The 18,393-nt window shown below is 44.7% G+C and overlaps 1 protein-coding gene across 6 annotated transcripts in view; it reads right to left on the reverse strand.

Annotated features, from left to right (window-relative positions):
- Positions 1–18,393, reverse strand: part of Large1 (LARGE xylosyl- and glucuronyltransferase 1) — a 494,157-nt gene that overhangs the window by 203,060 nt on the left and 272,704 nt on the right. For all 6 annotated transcript variants that reach the window (XM_047549176.1, XM_047549171.1, XM_047549173.1 and 3 more), the window contains exon 6: positions 682–853. In XM_047549176.1, coding sequence (XP_047405132.1) covers positions 682–853 — 172 coding nt within the window. The remainder of the gene's footprint in view (positions 1–681; positions 854–18,393) is intronic.

Below are 18,393 nucleotides of genomic sequence, written 5' to 3' on the forward strand. Positions count from 1 at the left end.
AAGCTGGGGAGAGAGGTATTAAAACAGCCTGAAATTCCTGGTAACCTGTGACTTCTCTCATGTGCCCCACCAGAATCAAATATAATACTGGGCTCACAATTGCCTATCAGATAGGCTCATATACATTGAGGTCTTCACAAAGGTAATAGTAAGTGCTAAGAAGAAAGTTACCAGATGAGAAGAGAGGTCTCTGAAAACCAAACTAACACACCTCCTCAAAATAATAATCATGCTAAGGAAAGCAAAAGCCATAAGAACATTTCAAACACTCTATAATCAATACCTGTTTCTGCTACTTCAAAGGCTTTCTTGGCAATCAAAGAATTATTTCAAAAAAGAGAAAACCAATAAATGCATGTTTCTACACAAGTACATCAACACTCAATTTTCTGCATACAAAATACACACATTTGATATTTAATCGCTACAAAGTATCCTAAATTGGTTTCTTCCTAGGCACACGCATCTTACCGCTTCATTTAGTAAAGACATGCAAATTCCAGTTTTACTCTAACAGGTTTCAAATCGAAGTAGAGTTGAAAGGTAACTATTTTTGAGATTTCTTATTGACTTGAATAGCACGACCTCATCTGAGGTGAACTCATCTCTTTAAAGAAACAGTCAGGAGGGTTGACGTGCCGACACCTACAAGGACACCAGAAAGAAAGCAGCCGCGATTACCTTTGAACTTGTGGAACACAGCCCAGAGCTCCGCAATGTCGGTCGCGAAGGTGATATCTGTGTCGAGGACAATGACTCTCTCCAGGTTGGCAGGAAGTGTTTTGGTCAGGACGAGCTTCATCAGGCCATAAATCCCAGAGTAATGCTTGTTGGGGATCCAAGAAACTTCAGACTAGACAGGACAAGGCACAGAGGGAGTTGGAGAAGGGAGGGAAAGTCACTATATTAATTCGTTGCTGAAACATCACAAATGGGCCCGAGACATAAAAAGCACTGAGTGCGGCTCTCCTCCCCCAGAGCACACCCTCCCCCAGGGTGTTCTCTGCACCTTCTCCTCCTCTTTCTCTTTTCATCAACTTTGCTATCACTTTTACAATGCCAAGGACACAATGCAACAGGTGCTAACAAAATCTTTGATTTCAAGAACGTGATTAAAGAAAGGAACTAAATCCCCCTCCCACCCAGTACTAGGGACTGAACCCAGGGGAACTGTACCACTAAGCTACATTCCCAATCCTTTCTCATTTTTATTTTGAAACAAGGTCTTAAATTGCTCAGGATGGTCTCAAACTTGAGGTCCTTCTGCCTCAGCCTCCAGGGAGCAGGGATTGGAGATGTGAGCCACCAGGCCAAAAAAAATAAGATATTCAATGCAAATTCTTTGAAAAAAATTAATATTTTCTTAGTGTTTTGCTCATGTAATTTACATTTTGGCACCAGTTTTGGAGAAGAAAGTGTGTCTGAATCAAGAGAGAGGAAACACAAGAATGATGAAATAATTATTACATAACAAACCCTTTGCTGAAGTCTTTTAAAATATAATTTTAGCTATTAGAGAAATTATATAGGTTCACTGGAGAAAAGAAAGATATGTAAAAAGAAAACATAAAGGAACCAAACCTGAATCATATTTTTGCAATCAGTACTGAATTATTCCAGAGCAGGTGTGATTCTTTTAAGTCATATTCCAATTCTGCATCGTAAACATCACTACTTACTAGCATTTTAAAGCTTATGCTTAGCTATATTTTTAAAGTCATAATTGGATAGGTTAGTAATGGTGCCTTCTTGATATTTCACCATTTGACCCAGCTATCCCACTCCTTGGTTTACACTCAAAGGACTTAGAATCAACATACTACAGTGATGCAGCCACATCAATGTTTATAGCAGTTTAATTCATAATAGTTAGATTGTGGAACCAACCTAGATGCCCTTCAATAGACAAATAAGAAACAAGAAACTGTAGTGTATATGTGTGTGTGTGTATATATATATATGTATATATATATATACACACACACATACACACATACATACATATACATACATATATGTATATATATATATAAAATAGAATATTACTCAGTCATAAAGAAGAGTAAAATTATGGCATTTACAGGTAAATGGATGGAGTTGGAGAATATCATGCTAAGTGAGATAAGCCAATCCCAAAAAACCAAAGGCTGAATGTTTTCTCTGATACGTGGATGCCGATACATAACAGTTGTGGTGTGGGGGTAAGGGAAGGATGGAGGAACCCTGGATTGTGCAGAGGGAAATGAGGGGAGGGGAGGGGGCAGAGGGTGGGGCAGATGGTGGAATGAGATGGACATCATCACCCTATGTATATGCATACTGCACGAATGGTGTGAATCTACATCGTGTACAACCAGAGAAATGAAAAGTTGGACTCCATTTGTGTGCAATGAATGAATGAATGGATCAATCAATCAATAACATACATATGTTAAAGCAAAAATAAAATAAAATAAAATGCCCACAGAGGACTGGGGCATCATATCATCTATGGACAGTCTTCACCTAATAGCAGTAAAGGTTCCACACACAGGGACAGCAGTGAACAACCCAGGGACTGCTGATATCACAGATCTCATAGGACATGGGGAACCACCTGGTGCCCCACAGGTAGACGGGGTCATCCGCCAGGCACAAGTCTTGGGGTCACTTGGCATTCAGAGCTACATTTTGTGATGACAGCCTTCCGAGGTACTGGGTTGACTGTGAAGGTCATTGTGAACAGGGGCGCCATCCCGGCTGCCCCGGGTTTCCATGGGAGTTAGGGCCCATTCTCAAGAGGTGCACTAGTGATAAAACCCCTGTAATGGGAAATGAGCTCATCTTTAATATTCGAAAAAATACTCTTCCGTCCTTTTAGCTCCATTTAGAGGACACTGTTCTTCAAGAAAAAAAAAAATAACAAATCAAATTTAAAAATGAAAACCAAAGTTCTATTCTCCAAGATGTTTGTTACCATGCTATAAAGTAAAGAAATAGCAACCATCCGAATGCCCCCAAATTGAGCCATTAACTAAAACATGATACGATTTTATTTGATAGCATACTATCCAGTGGCTTGAAACAATGTAGATTAAGATGCAATAAAAGGAAATTGGCTATGATGGTTAAGAACAAACAAAAACCAAGCTTTAAAACTACTTTTGTTTAAAACCCACTATGTGTTCTCAAACAGCATGAAAATACATCCACTGAAATTTATGCAGAGAAAGAAGAAATGGAAGCAAGACATCAAATTACCCAAAGGGATCGTTCTGGAGTATTTTCCTGAATCTCTAACTATATAACTACACATGCATATACATACATACACATACATTTAAGTGATCGATCCTTTCCAGCTTCATGAAGTGAACAACTACTTCTGCTGACTAGGGAAACTCAGGACTACATTCATTTGAAACATATCCTGATCCCATAATGGTGACGTCACTTCGGCAAACTATCAATCCTGCGATAAATCATATGACCCCTCCGATTTCTCAAATCTACCTCGTATTATTCTTTCATCTTTACAGTTCATTTAAAAATAACATTTTAGTTATTCCCTAATCTTTGGTCCTTTTGCTTAAATGAGTAGTAGTAGTTTTGACAAAAACAAAAAGAAAGGAAACGCTGATGGATTGAACTATTTGCCATGTGTCCATCTCCAGGGAAAGAACTGTCAAGTCTGCCTGTCCTCCCTGTCACCTTGTCCTGGGCGGAGTGGGGGAAGGAAAAAGACACGGAGGTTCAAGGTGTGGCTTCCGGTCCCAAGTTTTGATCTCTCCAAGTCTCGGTCTCTTTATCCATAAAATTCAGCCGATGGCCACATCACATGCTTGATGCAAAGCAAAAGCCACCCATGAGGCATTTAAGTGCCTGACATGGGGAAGGCTCTTGGCAAACCTAGGATCCCCCGGGGCTGCCTGAGTCCCCTATTCAAGCACTTAGACACTGATACCTCCCGAATGGCTTCCTACTGAAGGTGGGATGTCCGGTGTGGAGGAGAGCATAATCCTGGGTTCTAGAGTCCGATGCACCTGGACTTGGACTCCAGTGCCACCAATCATGGGTCCTCGGGGAGTCAGCTCAGCCTCCCTGGGGTTGATGATAGGCAGTTCCTTCTAAGGGTTGCCTTCTTCACATCAGCGAGGGTTGAATAGAGAGCACACCCAACTGGAAAGTTTAAGGACAATTTAATAATAAAAGGACTCTTCACTGCAGTGCATGCAGAATTGGGGACAGAACCAATACTTGGGGAGGGAGGACCCACCCTGAGGCTGGCAAGGCCCAGCCAGCAGTTACTGGAATCCAGAGAGGGAAACCCCCTGAGCAGGGCATCTGACAGGAGCAACAGCCTTCCTAGAGGCCTATCTGTGGCAGGCCACAGGACAGGAATGTGGACAGCTGGCTCACCTCACTCTCCCCAGGCCCCCCTGTCTCCCAGTAGGTGCCTCTCTGTCAGTCCAGATGGGGACCAGAAGTAAAGAGATGCAGCCCTTACGTGTCAGCCTCGTGGAGCTCAAAGAGAGCAGAGGAGGGCTACAGGGGACCTGGACGGACAAACCTGTCACAACCAGCAGCTATGCTGCTAATGCAGGTATGGAAGCTAAAACCCCATGGCAAGAGCAAAGCACAGGGCCTTCCATATTAACAGGCGCAAAGTCCATACCTGAAATCTGTGAGTGGCCACGCGGTTGAGCAATGTGTCCTCCTCCCACAGCAAGCAAGTTGCAAAGCTATAGTTAGAATCTGCCAGGAGAAGGTTTGTGCTTTCCCAAACCACATTAGCCTTCCTCGGGAGTTGGCTTCTAGGCTAGCCATCACCTTACGATCCGAGAACTCGGTGAGCAATTCCCTCCAGTGTGCTTTATGAAACTCTTCCTCATGAAAGCCCTGGCCTTTGGAACTCAGCTCGGTTTCCTCCCTCCTCTGGGAATTGGCCTGAACTGAAGCCTGGCAATCAGTGGTCCATGCTGCAGAGCGGTGCTATTTAATCAGACCTTTGATTAACTTATTCATCTATTTTGGTTGCTATCAAAGCAGGAGAGCTTGGTGCACACCGAACACCACAGCGCTGGGTTAAGCCATCTAATTAGATTGCCCTGACTCTCAGCTTTATTTTTAACACACATGTGAGACACTCGGATGCATGGCCAAACAGTAAGACTACAGGAATAAATTAATCTCAACATGAGCCCAGGCCTCAATGTCGCCCCAAGTCCCCAACTTAATACATAATCAATTAAGTCCAAGTGTTCAATTAGAGGTAAGGGAAGCATTTGAATGAGTTTGTGCTCAGAAAGAAAGCCCCGGGAAAGGGAAGAAAAGTAAGGAATCTTTGGGGTGGGGGAGAACTTCTGATAGGAAGCAGCACATCAATAATAGATTAGTCATCCTCTTAAGTAGCATGGCTTCTATGCTCTTCCCCAACCTCCATCTATATTCTGCTCTCCCTGCAAGTCTCAGTGTGGCAGCCACTGTCTTCCAATCTCCAAGTCACTGGTGTCTCAGGATGCATGGACCTCGAGAGGCCGGCTGTCTCCCTCCCCTGCACACAGGCTGCTGTCACGCTGGCTTTAATTTCCCATGTCTCTCTCTTGCATTTGACTGGAACTCCTTAAGGCAGGGAGAGTTTTTTTTTTTTTTTTGACCCTGGCAAATGTTCAACGCAATAATTACTCAAGAAGAGTCTGATGAATGTGCATGATCACAGGGTCCACCAGGCCTGGGTTCAAATCCTACCTTTGGCATTGTCCTCAACTAGAAGCAGAAGTGTCCATAAATGCAGAAGTTCAGGGTCAGTACACACAGAGGAACAAGTTTATCCGATGAGCCCCCAAGCCTGGTCTTTGGAATCAGTTCCACTTTGAAGAATCTCTGTAACCTCAGGAAAGTCACTTAATATCTATGAGCCTTAGGTTTTCTCATCACAAAATGGGGACTTTCAATACTGACTTTCCAACACTGCTAGAGCTGCGAAGCATTCAGCTCGTGATGGGTACACGGCCTCCACAAAGCCACTTCTGCTCCCCAGTGTGCGGCTGTCAGTGCAATCAGAGCTCAGCGTTCTGGGTTATGAGCTTGATAAAAGCAAGAAACTACTCTACGGAAGACAGTAACGGGGAAACAGAACGGAGATGGTCTGTCAGGGGAAGTCACTTGCTCATCACCCTTTCTTATGTTTCTATAGAAAATGTTAACAAAACCACAAACTGTAATCTGCTGGAAAATGCAAAACCCCTCAAGTGGATCTTCAAGTCAGGCAGCCCATCCTTGGTGTCAGGAGGAAAGTGGGTGGGAATGGTCACCCAAGAGACCTTTCTGGGCAGCTCCTTGGTGCAATCACACCATGATCGATTTTCCTCCTCCCTGGCAATGAGTTCCAGTCCAACCAGGGCCATTAAGGGGGTCAGTGGAGAGAAGAGCATCCTGATCAGAGGAAAGCTGGGGAAACCTGGTAGCCCCACGCAGGTCTACCCAAGAGTATGCTACGGAGATGGTCGCACCTGGTGGGACAACCTCCTACCACGTGCTTCCTCACTGTAAATATGCCAAAGGGTTCATGTAATTAAAAAGATAATAAAAATGAAAGCTAGGCTCATTTTAATGGATGGACTATTATCTTTGCAATGGCTTTTAATAATTCCAAGCAGCATGGTTGAAGCTTTAATTAGCAAAAATGCAATTGTGTTCACGATCCCCTCCTACTATGCTTACATAAAGGGCCATCAGCAGTTCAGACTGTAAGAGTTGTGTGTAAAGTGGGGGCGGGGGTACTCTCAATGGGAAAGGCACCTTCCTGAAGCTAACTGTTACTCTGTGTGCCTCAAGCAGAGTTTCTAAAAAGTGTTGCAAGTGATTTCAGGGTACCTCTGAAGTTGGGTGATCCCCAGAAAAGTGACTTAGAAGATCTGACTACAGTAGGGACAGAGTGTGGGGGCAGAGGGTCGGGTAGCTGATACCTCTCCAAAGCTTCCTTCAAACATAGGGTATAAAGGACAGCGCTGGCCAGAGGCAATGCCAAGCTTTGCTACACAAGGGAAAGTCAGCAAAGGGGCTGGTGGGCTCAAGAAAGGAAGCCCATCGCTCCTTGAAGACTCTGGTTTTCAAGAGGCACTGGGCTGCCCCTGTAAAGTGATAACAGAAAATAAGACTCCAGTATTTACTGGGGTCAGCCACTGTGGTCAGAGTGTTATGTATGATGTCTTATTTAAACCCCTCCTGACCAGCCCCAGAGACCCACTGGTACCCAGGTACCCAGAGTTCAGGGGATAAGGGCCAAGTCCCTTCCCATACTGTAATCTCAGTCTGCTGCCTCAGAAAGACTACTTTAAATGAATGGTTTCCTCTTCCCCTTCTCCCCTCCTTTCAGGCACTCTAGCTGACTCAAGTGAGCTTTTTACTCCTCTGGATTCCTGGAAGGGCGGAACTGAGCCTCTCTCTCAAAAAAAAAAAAAAAAAAAATCCTGATTCACCAAGCAGTAGTTTTGGGGGGCAATCAGGTACCAGGGCCTTAGAGTTGGGCATTCCTGGCATTTAATCTCCCAGGGCCTGAATTTTCTCATCTGTAAAATAGGAATGCTGTCCTGTTTCTCTCTAGGGAGTCACTGTGTTTGTAGTCTGTGAGCTTCCTCCTATCTTACTAGAAATATTTATGGCTCAAAATAGATTCCTTACTCATATCAACATTTTTCTGTGAATTACAAATCACCCTGACACATTTTTAAAATTTAAAAAAGAAGTCATGGTAGCTGCAAAACGTTTGAAAAGTCATTTGCCTTTCATGTTGTGGGTGGTTGTCTTGGCAACCAAGCAAGTTCAGAACAGCCGTGAGGGGGACCCGAGGGTGGGTGTCCTGGGGTGGGGCAGGGGCTTCAGGAGATGCCGGGAGGAGGACCATGACATGAAAACCAGCCAGCTGGGCTCCAAACCTGCCTCCATCGCTGACAGACAGGCAGGTTCACCTGTCTCAGACTCAACCTCCGCCCTCTTAAAACAGAGAAAACAAAAAGTACGTTGCGTGTGAGCTTCAGAAAAGCACGTGGTGATGCAGGAGCATCGAGTCACCTGGCAGGCTTGTGACGTGGTGTGGGCTCAGCAATCGCTTTCAGGAGGGTCACACAACACACACTCTAGACTCCGCCTGGGCTTCCATCCTGGCTTCATTAGGAAGCTGGACACTTTGGGCAAGCAGCTAAAGCTCTAGGCACCTCAGTCTTTTCATCTGTAAAGTGGAGACCCAGCACACACCCTATAGGACTGTGAGCATGCCCATGCTATCCGTGCGCACTGGCAACTGGTAATTACTGACACAGTCACTAACAGGATGTACAACAGAAAAGACAAGATTCAGAACTACTCATTAAAGCCACCTGCATTTGTGATCGGCAAATAGAAATTGAGAGCATTTAAATAAGTGCTTATGGGAGATTAATGTGGGCCAGGTACTGAGGAGGGTCCAGGGGCCAGCCCCAGTCATCTCAAGGGGTCGTGGTCTATTGGATATTCACTTCCCATCACTGCATAACAAGTCACCTCAAAGCACAGCCACTTCAAACAGCAACAGTTACTCATTTTGCACAGTTTCTGCCTGTCAGGGGTTTGGGGGCATTTGGGGACGCATGAGCCAGGTGGATTTCACAAGAGGCTGCAGGCGTGTGAACACGGGCTCTGAGCTGGACGATGTGCCTCTCACCAGCGTTGGGGACACTGCCGCTGCCTGTCCACAGGAACCTCAGTTCCTCACCACCTGGGGGCTTGGGTGTCTACAGCAGGTGGGCTGGCTTCCCCACAGGGAGTCGTCCAAGAGAGAACAAGGTGGGAGCCGGCGTGTCTGACATGACCTGGCCTCGGGAAGGACGTGGTGTCATTCTGTACTGTGCGGTCGTATTTGTGAGCCTGTGGACTCTGGGAAGGGACTCAACAAGGGTGAGAATACTAGGAAACGGGGACTGCTAGGCGCCATCTCAGAAAGCGGCCACCACATCAATTACGGAACAGAACAAACTGGATTGTGAGAAATCCCAAGTATGTGTGGAGCCCAGTTTGTGGGAGCACAGCTGAAGGGGAGGGGAAGGAAAGGAGGCAGAATGAATCAGGTGGAGGCTTCTGGAAAAGATGAGCCTTAAATTTTGTCTTGAAACATGAGATGGAGTGCCATGGGGAGGGAAGGATGGTAGGTGAAGTGCTGGCTTCAAGAAAGGTGCAGGTGTGAGCCCAAACTAACTAGGCTCAGTAGCCCTTGGTGGCAGAGCAAAGTTGGACATGATGAGACAGGACCCAGAAAGGCAGGGAAGAGCTGAATTTTGGAGAGTCCTGCATACCATGCTAAAGAGCACTGGATAATATCCCAGAAATATAGAAAAAACAAAAAACAAAAAAGGTCTTCACTAGCAGACATATGACCTCATCTTGTTGGAATAGACTCTAGTGACTTTTGGAGGAAAAAGGAACAGCTGAGAGCTTCAGAAACTTGGGCGAAGGCTTACTGCAAACAGATTCCCGGGGTTATACTCAGAGGTGATTATTCATGTGGTCTGGGATAGGGCCCAGAAATATGTATTTTTAGCCAGCACCCATAGGTTCTAAAGTGATTCTAAAGTCCTAGATGAGAGTCTACGAGATGTTAAGTGAGAGGACAGGACAGTATTTCTCAAGGTCTTCTGGGCTGAACCATTTACACTGGATTAACAATCAATGCACTGTTCAGACCAAGTCATAAGACAATCCCAAGCCCATGTGTCTTGCCTGAAATTGCCATTTTCTTGGTTGCACAGGGAGAGAAGACTTTTCTCAAAGATTAATGAAAAAGTGTTGATGTAAGATCAGGAATTCCTTAGGTATCTCCACACCTTACAGAAAATTTATGACTAAGAGGCCAGCGATGTTCCCTGGCTATAATTCTTCCTAAACCTATTCTGTTTCAATGGAAACAGCTCTTGGTCAGTTGACAGTGACATTCTTAGCAACACTATGGGAGCTGAAGTACATAGTTCACATCTTCCACATCAGTCGCTTGGAGGGAAACTTCCCAAGAGCCTCAGAGCTGGCCTTTGGAGGTGACAGCAATCTCCAGCAGGCATCAATGAATGTGTATTTATTTAGCATACCCTAGCCTGACATGATTTGCTGGCTTCCACTTGACATGTCCATTGTTCAGAAATCTACCCACAAACCATCTCCTACAGATGTAAGTAATCCTAGAAGGACAAAGACCCAGTGAGTCACAGGGAATGTGATCATGGCTCCACACACCCATTTCTTCTCCCACCAAACCCCTTCCCTTCTCTTTGCCTGGCAAGAAGTGGCCTCTATTTAGCTTTGTGAAGCTTGAGGGGATTGGTCACCGGAGCGTTTACGGATTGCCTGAACATCCCACGGTACTCTGCGTTATGAAATGGAGTATTTCAACGCACTGGGAGTTCTGATTTGTGAACTGGACTGTTTCAGTGGTTTAATTTCCTGAAATATAGCTGCCTTCACAACTAATAGATTTTTCAATGCACTGAGGAGAAAATTGCATTAGCTCCTGCATAGTCTGGACTTAATATTTTTAGAAGCTGCAATTCTTATTACAGTGCACAGTGTGTATTTCTGGATGTGTACTTAGCACAGTGTCAGACACACAGAAGGCACTCGGTAAGGAGTTTTGAAAAAGTAAAACAATACAGTTACACAAACAATGCTTCCTGACAACTTTTCCTCCTGATTGCTATACACTGGTGAACAAAACTCATGCATTCAAAAATACCTAAGTGACTTCTAAGTTTGAGGCTCTGAGCCTCCAACTGCTTTAAGGAAGTAATGACGCAGTTTGGAGGGACAGGGATAATAAAGCATTATCACAACGCTGAGACATGGTTTATCTTGATAGGGGTGGGAAAGGGGACCTGGGGATGAGATGGTGACATGCAGGTGGCTTGGGTGACACTCATCTATTTCCAAGTTAGAGGGCACAATTTTTGACCAGCATATCTGCAATCTTCATGTATGTGTACGTGCCTGGAATTAAGATATCACTTGTGATCCGGGAACCTGAGTGTGGTCTAGGGGAGATAAGTTGCTCATGTCAGGGACCCCTAATTCTAAGTGAGTCTCGTGTGTGTGTGTGTGTGTGTGTGTGTGTGTGTATCTGCATGCGTGTGCGCATATATGCACATAGATTTTTACAACTATACTCAACTGCTGTTCAAAGTGCTGAGAGTGGAGATAATAAATATAAGGGAAAAAATAAAGAAGACTTTTGTTTCCCTGTTGCTGTGAATTTATTTTATTGCATGCACTCTTACCAGGAGCAAAAACTGGTTCTCATGAGAAAAAAAATTACAACTATTCAAATGGTTTGGTATTAAAATCTCAGGACAGGAGCAGCTGGGGCTGCATTAGGGAGTAAAACCTCCAAACGCTTGTTGGGGGTGGGGGTGATGCTTTGTAAGAAGAATCTGAGAAATGCTGCTGTACAGGATTAAACAATTCCAAAGTAGCCATAAAACAGAGAAATGTGCAAAAACACGCATGCATGCGTGCATGCATGCGCACACACACACACATCAAAACCTGACTCCAGACAGTAGCAGTAGCATCTGCTGAGTCTCCCTGTTCTTCCTGCCTTCCCGAATTTAATGAGAAGGCGGTTTAAACAGAAAGCACATTTATTTCTCTGTCCTCAGGTTCACAGGAGAGCAGGAGCTCTGTCTCTCACTCTTGCCCTGTTCCTGTTCCTCGTTCCCCACTCTCACCACCTGCTTCGCAGGGGCCCATGGAAAGGGCAGCCACACAGGCTGCAATTAGGCAGGCAGCTGGCTGCTCCGCATAATGAGGCGCTTCGCTTTTCATTTGCAGAGGGCTCCGGAGCACCTTGTAGGTGAAGCCCTCGCCTGTGACCACCTCTGTTCTCAGCTTCAGAAATCCACCATGCAGGTGAATTTAAGTTTAAACACAGGGGAGGGAGACTCCCAAGTGGGTAAGGAGGGTTAAGGAGGATGAACCAGAGGCGTCACTTAATTAATTTCTGGCTGGTTTAAAAAAAATAAAACTGCAGAACTCTCTTGGTATAGCGAAAGGATTCAGAAGAAACCTTGTTCACCATAGTCTGAATTTCTCCCAGCTAACAGCCGAAATGACCCTCTTCACTGTTCAGCCCTGAAAAGACGATGCCTTCATTCAGCTCTTGTAAGACATCTAACAAACATTAACCAAAGGTCTGATTGTAATTTCAAATATTTTAACCTTGACCTTGAAGCCTTGTTTGAGGCTGCAACGACTGTGGTTATGTTGACATTCTCCCTCCACAACAGACCCTTGCCATTTCTATGATGGTTGTCAAGGAAACCAGATTGAGGATAACTGTCTAACCTGTCTAGATGTAGAATTTACCATACGTGAAAATGCAGAAGGGAAAAGAATGTCATCTTTAGAAGACAGGGGTATGTGGATCAAGATATGTGGATCAAAATAATTCCATTAATGGGGCTGGGGTTGTGGCTTAGTGGTAGAGTGCTTGCCTGGCATGTGTGAGGCCCTGGGGCCCGGGGTTGGATCCTCAGCACCACAGATGAATAAATAAAAAAAAAAATGAAAAGGTCCATTGATGACTAAAAATATTTAAAAAAAATAGATAATTCCATTATGACTTTGCTTCTACGTGGAGACTTGGTTACCCATCAAAGAAACTTTTGATGCTCTAAATCATGTTATTAAAAAAAAAATCAACTAATTCTGAAAATCACTATCTATTTACTACGTGTGCCAAATTCTGTACCAGATATAGCAAATTGGAAAATTTTTTGTTTCTTTGGAGATCATAGGTAAAGAGGAGAGAATATTATTTTACTGGTGGTAATTTTATATTTGTTGAATGCTCGCTATGTAACAGCGACTACCCTAGAGCAATTTACAAATATCACCTTTTAATCCACACAATAATCCTATCAAGTAGATGCCAAGGAAATCCCAGAAAGAAAGAGAATTATAGGAGTTGGGATTAGAAATCAAATCTCTCTCATTCCAAAAATCTTCACCCTCTCAGAAATTGATTCGTAAGATATTCAGATGACGATGAGGTAGTAAAAACTATATGCAAATTCTTACTAAAACTCTGAGGATGGACAAGAGAAGTAACAGGAAAAAACGAAGGTGACTAGTTTGTGGAGCCCACACTTAAGCAGAAATGAACTCTCCAACATAGTTAGGTTCCATACAGCTAATGTTTCTTCTCATTACAGATGTTTCCCCAATCTCCATAGGACAGCAAGTGACCCGCAACAATGTATTAGGAAAACTCTTAACACTAAAACAAAAAGCAGACAGGGAAGCTTGAAGAAACATGACCAGATCCAAAAAAGTTGTTGCAAAGGATTCGAAACTTTACTTTTTGCCACCTAACCAGAGTTGCATGGAAAATCTCAGTCCCTGGTTCTTGACCTTGTGCAAGCAATAGGGAGTGTTTGAGCAATGTCGCTGCTGGCCTGGAGCAATCTGCTGGAGTGCGAACGCTCTTCTCTAGCACACGGATGAAGACCTGCCTGAGCCACCATCCGGCACTGACCGCACACCCACATGGGCCACTACCGAGCCTACCCAGGAAAGCAAGCATCGAGCAGTGGGCCCTGGCCTTGTGCTTGTTTGGATGTGAGGAAGACCACTCGAGACGCTAATGTGGAATTGAGGGTGGCCCCAGCATTTTGCAGGGATGTTACTGTATTACTAACACCCACCAAGTGACTCCTCTGAGCAATCAAGTTCAGAACAGTTGCAGAAATAAAGATAAGTCAAACGAGGGAAAATCAAGATCCAAATGAATGGCATTGCTGTTATTATTTAGTTATTATTTTGTTGTCTGCACAAATATTGCAAAGATCCCACACAGTATATTTTTTAAAATCCATGGCAAATATTCCAGCTGCATCGTTCTGGAAGCGACATGTAGTAATGAAATGAGCACCGTTCTCAGAGTGTGAAAACACAGATCAGGTGCGGTCAACTCCCTTCTCTGACTCTCAGCTTCAGCGTCTGAAAAAGAGAGACAAAGCCACTTGCTTGCTCTGTATGACCGAACCTGGCATGCTGTGCAGGGAAGTCCACAGCACGGCGTGCGCCTGAATCGGCACTCGCACGCTCCTAGTTTATTCCGAATCTGGAAAGAAGGAATATTTCATTAAATGGCAAGTGGGATAAAGGCCAGAACACAGTGATGGAGCTCAAATCGCTGGCCCCTGAGCACGTCTGTCGACACTGTGATCTCCTCTGGCTCTTTACAATGGCTGGCTTTGGAGGGTAGGGCTTACACATTATGTATATATAATGTAAAGGCAAGAAGCACACCGTGGGACGTGGGGTACGTTAAGCCATAACACCGTATTACTAATAACAGGGGATGGGAAGGGGGAGTTGCGGCGGAGTGATTACGCCTGTGAATAAGTTGTTGATCACCGCTTGCTATTTTCTCTTCAAACGTATTATTTAGCCAGTAGCGAGCGGATTTAAAACCCACTGGGGTTCTTGAATTCAGCCAGGCTGAGTGGTTAAATCCAATGAAAATATCCTAGTTAGATGATTTTTTTAGCCAAGGGAGTTGGGTATATAAAAGGAAATTTAACAGGTCAGTTTATGAAGATGTCCATCTTTCAAAATGACAATAGGGATGATGAGGATAACATTAATAATAATAAATGTGCACGATAGCCTCATTTGCAATGCAATTTACTATCAGGCATTTCATTTGATTCTTGACATAATTCTGTGAATTAGACAAGTAATGGATTCATTTGTGTAGGGAAATAAGGTTTTTGAAAAGTTGTCATTATCCAAAATGGCATAGCTAGTAAGTGGCGGAGTTTAAACTCACCCTATCTGACCTTCAGGAAAGCCACTGTCACAAGGCCAACGTCCAACTGTATCATGAGAAACAAGGAGAATCCACCGGTTTTGAGGCCCCACTGCCCCACATTTTGATATGTAAATGTATCTTTTCCCCAAACCAAGTTCACAACAAGGTACAACCAGGGATGAAAACCTAGAACGTTTCCAAGATTCCTATTCAAAGTCATCTTGGAAATGACTCTGGCCTGCTTTCCATGCTTTGATTAGAGAACCAAGAGAATCTGATCCTGCAGTGTCCCAAATGGGGTAAGAGAGTCATGAACGTGTAGCACCAAGGGACATGTAGGGGGCGTGCCAGGGGATGTATCCAGTGCAGGCAACACCAAGTCTCACATGGTTGGGACTAAAAAGGCATAAATCCATTCCACTGGTCTCTGACTTTAGTGACTTGAGTTTTACATCTTACCGCCTTCAGCATCACATCACCCCTAGTTTTGTGAGATTCTAATACAGGGGTGATTTTGCCCTAATAGACATTTGGCAATTCTTGGGGACTATTATGGTTTAACAGTTATAGTTTAGATATAAGCTGTCCCCCCAAAACTCATGGGTGATAAAATGCAAGAATGTTCAGAAGAGAAATGATTAGATTATAAGATGTGTAACCTGATCAGTGGATTAATCCACTTGATGTGGATTAACTGGGTGGTAACTGTAGGCAGTTAGAGTGTGGCTGGAGGAAGTAGGTCACTGGGGCTGTGCCTTTGGGGTTTGGTTTGTCCCTGGTGAGCAGAACTCCCTCTCTGCTTCCCAGTCCCGAGCCACTTTCTCCACAATGCCCTTTCACCGTGAGGTCCTGTCTCATCTTGGTCCCAGATTTATAGAGTTGGCCAACCAAGAACTGAACCTCTGAAACTATGAGCCAAAAATAAATTTCTACTCCTTTAAGTTGTTCTTGTCCCGTATTTTTGTCACAGTGACAAAAAAGCTAACTAAGATAGGGACATGTTAAGTGGTCACAACTTGGGGTGGGGTGCTACTGGAATCTAGTGGGTAGAGGCAGAGATGTCGCTCAACACTCTCAGATAGGTCGGCTCTCATGACAAGTGATCATCAGGTCCAAAACATCAATGGTGCTAATGTTAAGGCACCTACTCAAAAGTACTATGAACACCTAGAGAAGTGCAGGTGGATGAACAAGCAGAATCTTGACTTCATGCTAGAATGACAGTACAAATCTTGCAAGTTTTGACCTAATAGAAAATACTGCACTGGGCAAGGAAATGCCTTGAAGGAGGAAGGAGGCAAGAATCAGAAGTCCTTAGTTTCCTTACTTAAAGGAACAACAGTGACAAATTTATAATTCTTACACAGAAGGTAATTAAATCAAACTTACCTATAAAGGAATATAAAGTTTGGAAAAGCAGGGTTGTCCAGTGATGGATTCTGGAAGCTCTTCTGGCTGGGGTCAGTGAGCTAGCCAGTGGCTGTCCATCTCCCAGCAAGACAGATACGCCTTTCCAGTAGACCTAGGCACCTAGTCCACCCAGCAGGTAAGTCTCACCCTAAACAACTTCACAGAGAACCAAGGTCTCCAAGTTTCAGGTGCTGGACAGCCAAGCTTGTTTAACAGTTCCCTAAATACTTCACCTATATTTAGACTCCCCAACATCTGAACCCCAGATGTTAACTCTCAAGATCAAGAGCAGTCTCCTGTTTGTCCTATACACAAAAAAAGGGGAGAGTGGATTCCTTCGCTGGCACACAGCTCCAGGATGTACCTGGCCAGACCCAGCCTGGGTGTACCTATCCCCAGAGTCTAGAGTGAAGTGTGGGCCCTGCTGATCCTGTGTGCGCACCTAGCAGAAGGGAAGGAGCTCCCTCGGGAAGCTACAGCCCTCGCTCTCATCTCTAGGATGGTGCCAACCCTTGCTCCTCCTGCAAAGCCTGTTCCTTCCTTTCATCTCCCCAGTTGTCCACAACCATGTACTCACCAGCTGGGTCCAGAATTCTAGAAGTCAGTCTTGATCCCTCTCTCCCACATCCAGATCTACCTCTCTGCCGCACCCAACATGCTCCACACCCTGTCAGCTCAGCTGTCAATCTGTCTGTCCCACAACATGCCACCTGCATGGAAGTCTATGGAGGGAGTTTTTCACCAAAACCCTTCTGAACCTTCTCTTTGGGAACTGTCACAGAGCAGTCTTGGGAAGATGGACTGATGTCATTTTATCTTGGTTTTCCATCTATCCACTGAGACATCTGCCCTTTGCAGTTCATGATATCACTAGGCCACCAAACCTGAGAACCTTATGGTCAGGATTTTAAATTCTGTGTGTATCGCAACGACAAGCCACAGGGTGTACAACTGGCAATTTGTTGCAAACTGCCCAACAGAAAACAAAACAAAACAAAAAACAGAACTCAGGAAGCAACAGAACCATATGCCTGTCTCATGCAGTCTCCCCCTCTTCAGACCTCGCTTCCACTAAACAGGTCAGGGGTGTTGATTCCAGGATGGTTTCTGTACACTACGAAGAGGTCAGTTTTCCAAATATGAGGCCAGTTAGTGTCACGCCACGCTTGTCAGTCACTACTAAGTCTGCTCCCCTGGTCTGGTTAACTCCTCGGGTGGCTCCCTGGGTTACTCATTTATTTCTTCCTGATAAGCATCATTTGTGGAAGAGATATACCACTTCCCGCTGGAGTTGCCCTAGTGCTTTCTAAGATGCTTTGCATAGAGTCCGCCCTCCAATTGTGACTTGCTTGTTTTCAACTGAAATGTAGATATACTTGCTGGTCGTGGTGGTGCACACCTGTAATCCCAGCTACTTTGGAGGCTGAGGTTGGAGGATCACAAGTCTGAGGCCAGCCTGGGCAACTTAACAAGACTCTTTCTCAAAAAAAAAAAAAAAAAAGGGGCTGGGATAGAGCTGAGTGGTGAAGCACCCCTAAGTTCATCCCCCAGCACCACACCCATGCACACACAAATGTAGATACTATGCACTCATAATCATGGAAGATAAAGCCAATCCATGATCCCCCCCGTGGACATTCTGAGCAGTCTTTGGTGATAGTTTTTGTGATCTGCTTTATTAGTTTTCTCAACCATCAAAAAGTGTATGTACCCTTCATAAGTGAAAAATACAACTGCCAAAGAGATCAAAAAAGGCATTTCTTTTCTGATAGAAAAACTGCAATCACAAGGATAGTAACTTTGATAGCGAAGCCTAACAGATAATGAGCAGGAGAAGGAGCCCTGCTTGGCTCACTCCACAGAGCCAGCTCCTCCTCAAAACTACTGTGTGCCCGGCGATGACACACTTCACTAACAAAGGCACTGCAAGCCACGCCAGCCCCCAAACCCAGCTCCAGGCCCCGCTTCTTCTTTAAGTAACCCCAACTACCAGCTGGTAACTGATTGGTATCACGCTGTTCCCTATTTCATTAGTTTCACTAAATTCTTAGAGAAGGCAGCAGCCTCCCTACATCTGTATCCTCCCGGCAGAGGGTACGTTCAGCGGAGTGTGCATTCCTTACCTACGCATGGATCTGCAGCACAGTACAGAACTGAGCTGCTTTCTCCCA

The sequence above is a fragment of the Sciurus carolinensis genome, chromosome 4, assembly GCF_902686445.1.
Source record: "Sciurus carolinensis chromosome 4, mSciCar1.2, whole genome shotgun sequence".
NCBI classification, from domain to species: Eukaryota; Metazoa; Chordata; class Mammalia; order Rodentia; family Sciuridae; genus Sciurus; species Sciurus carolinensis.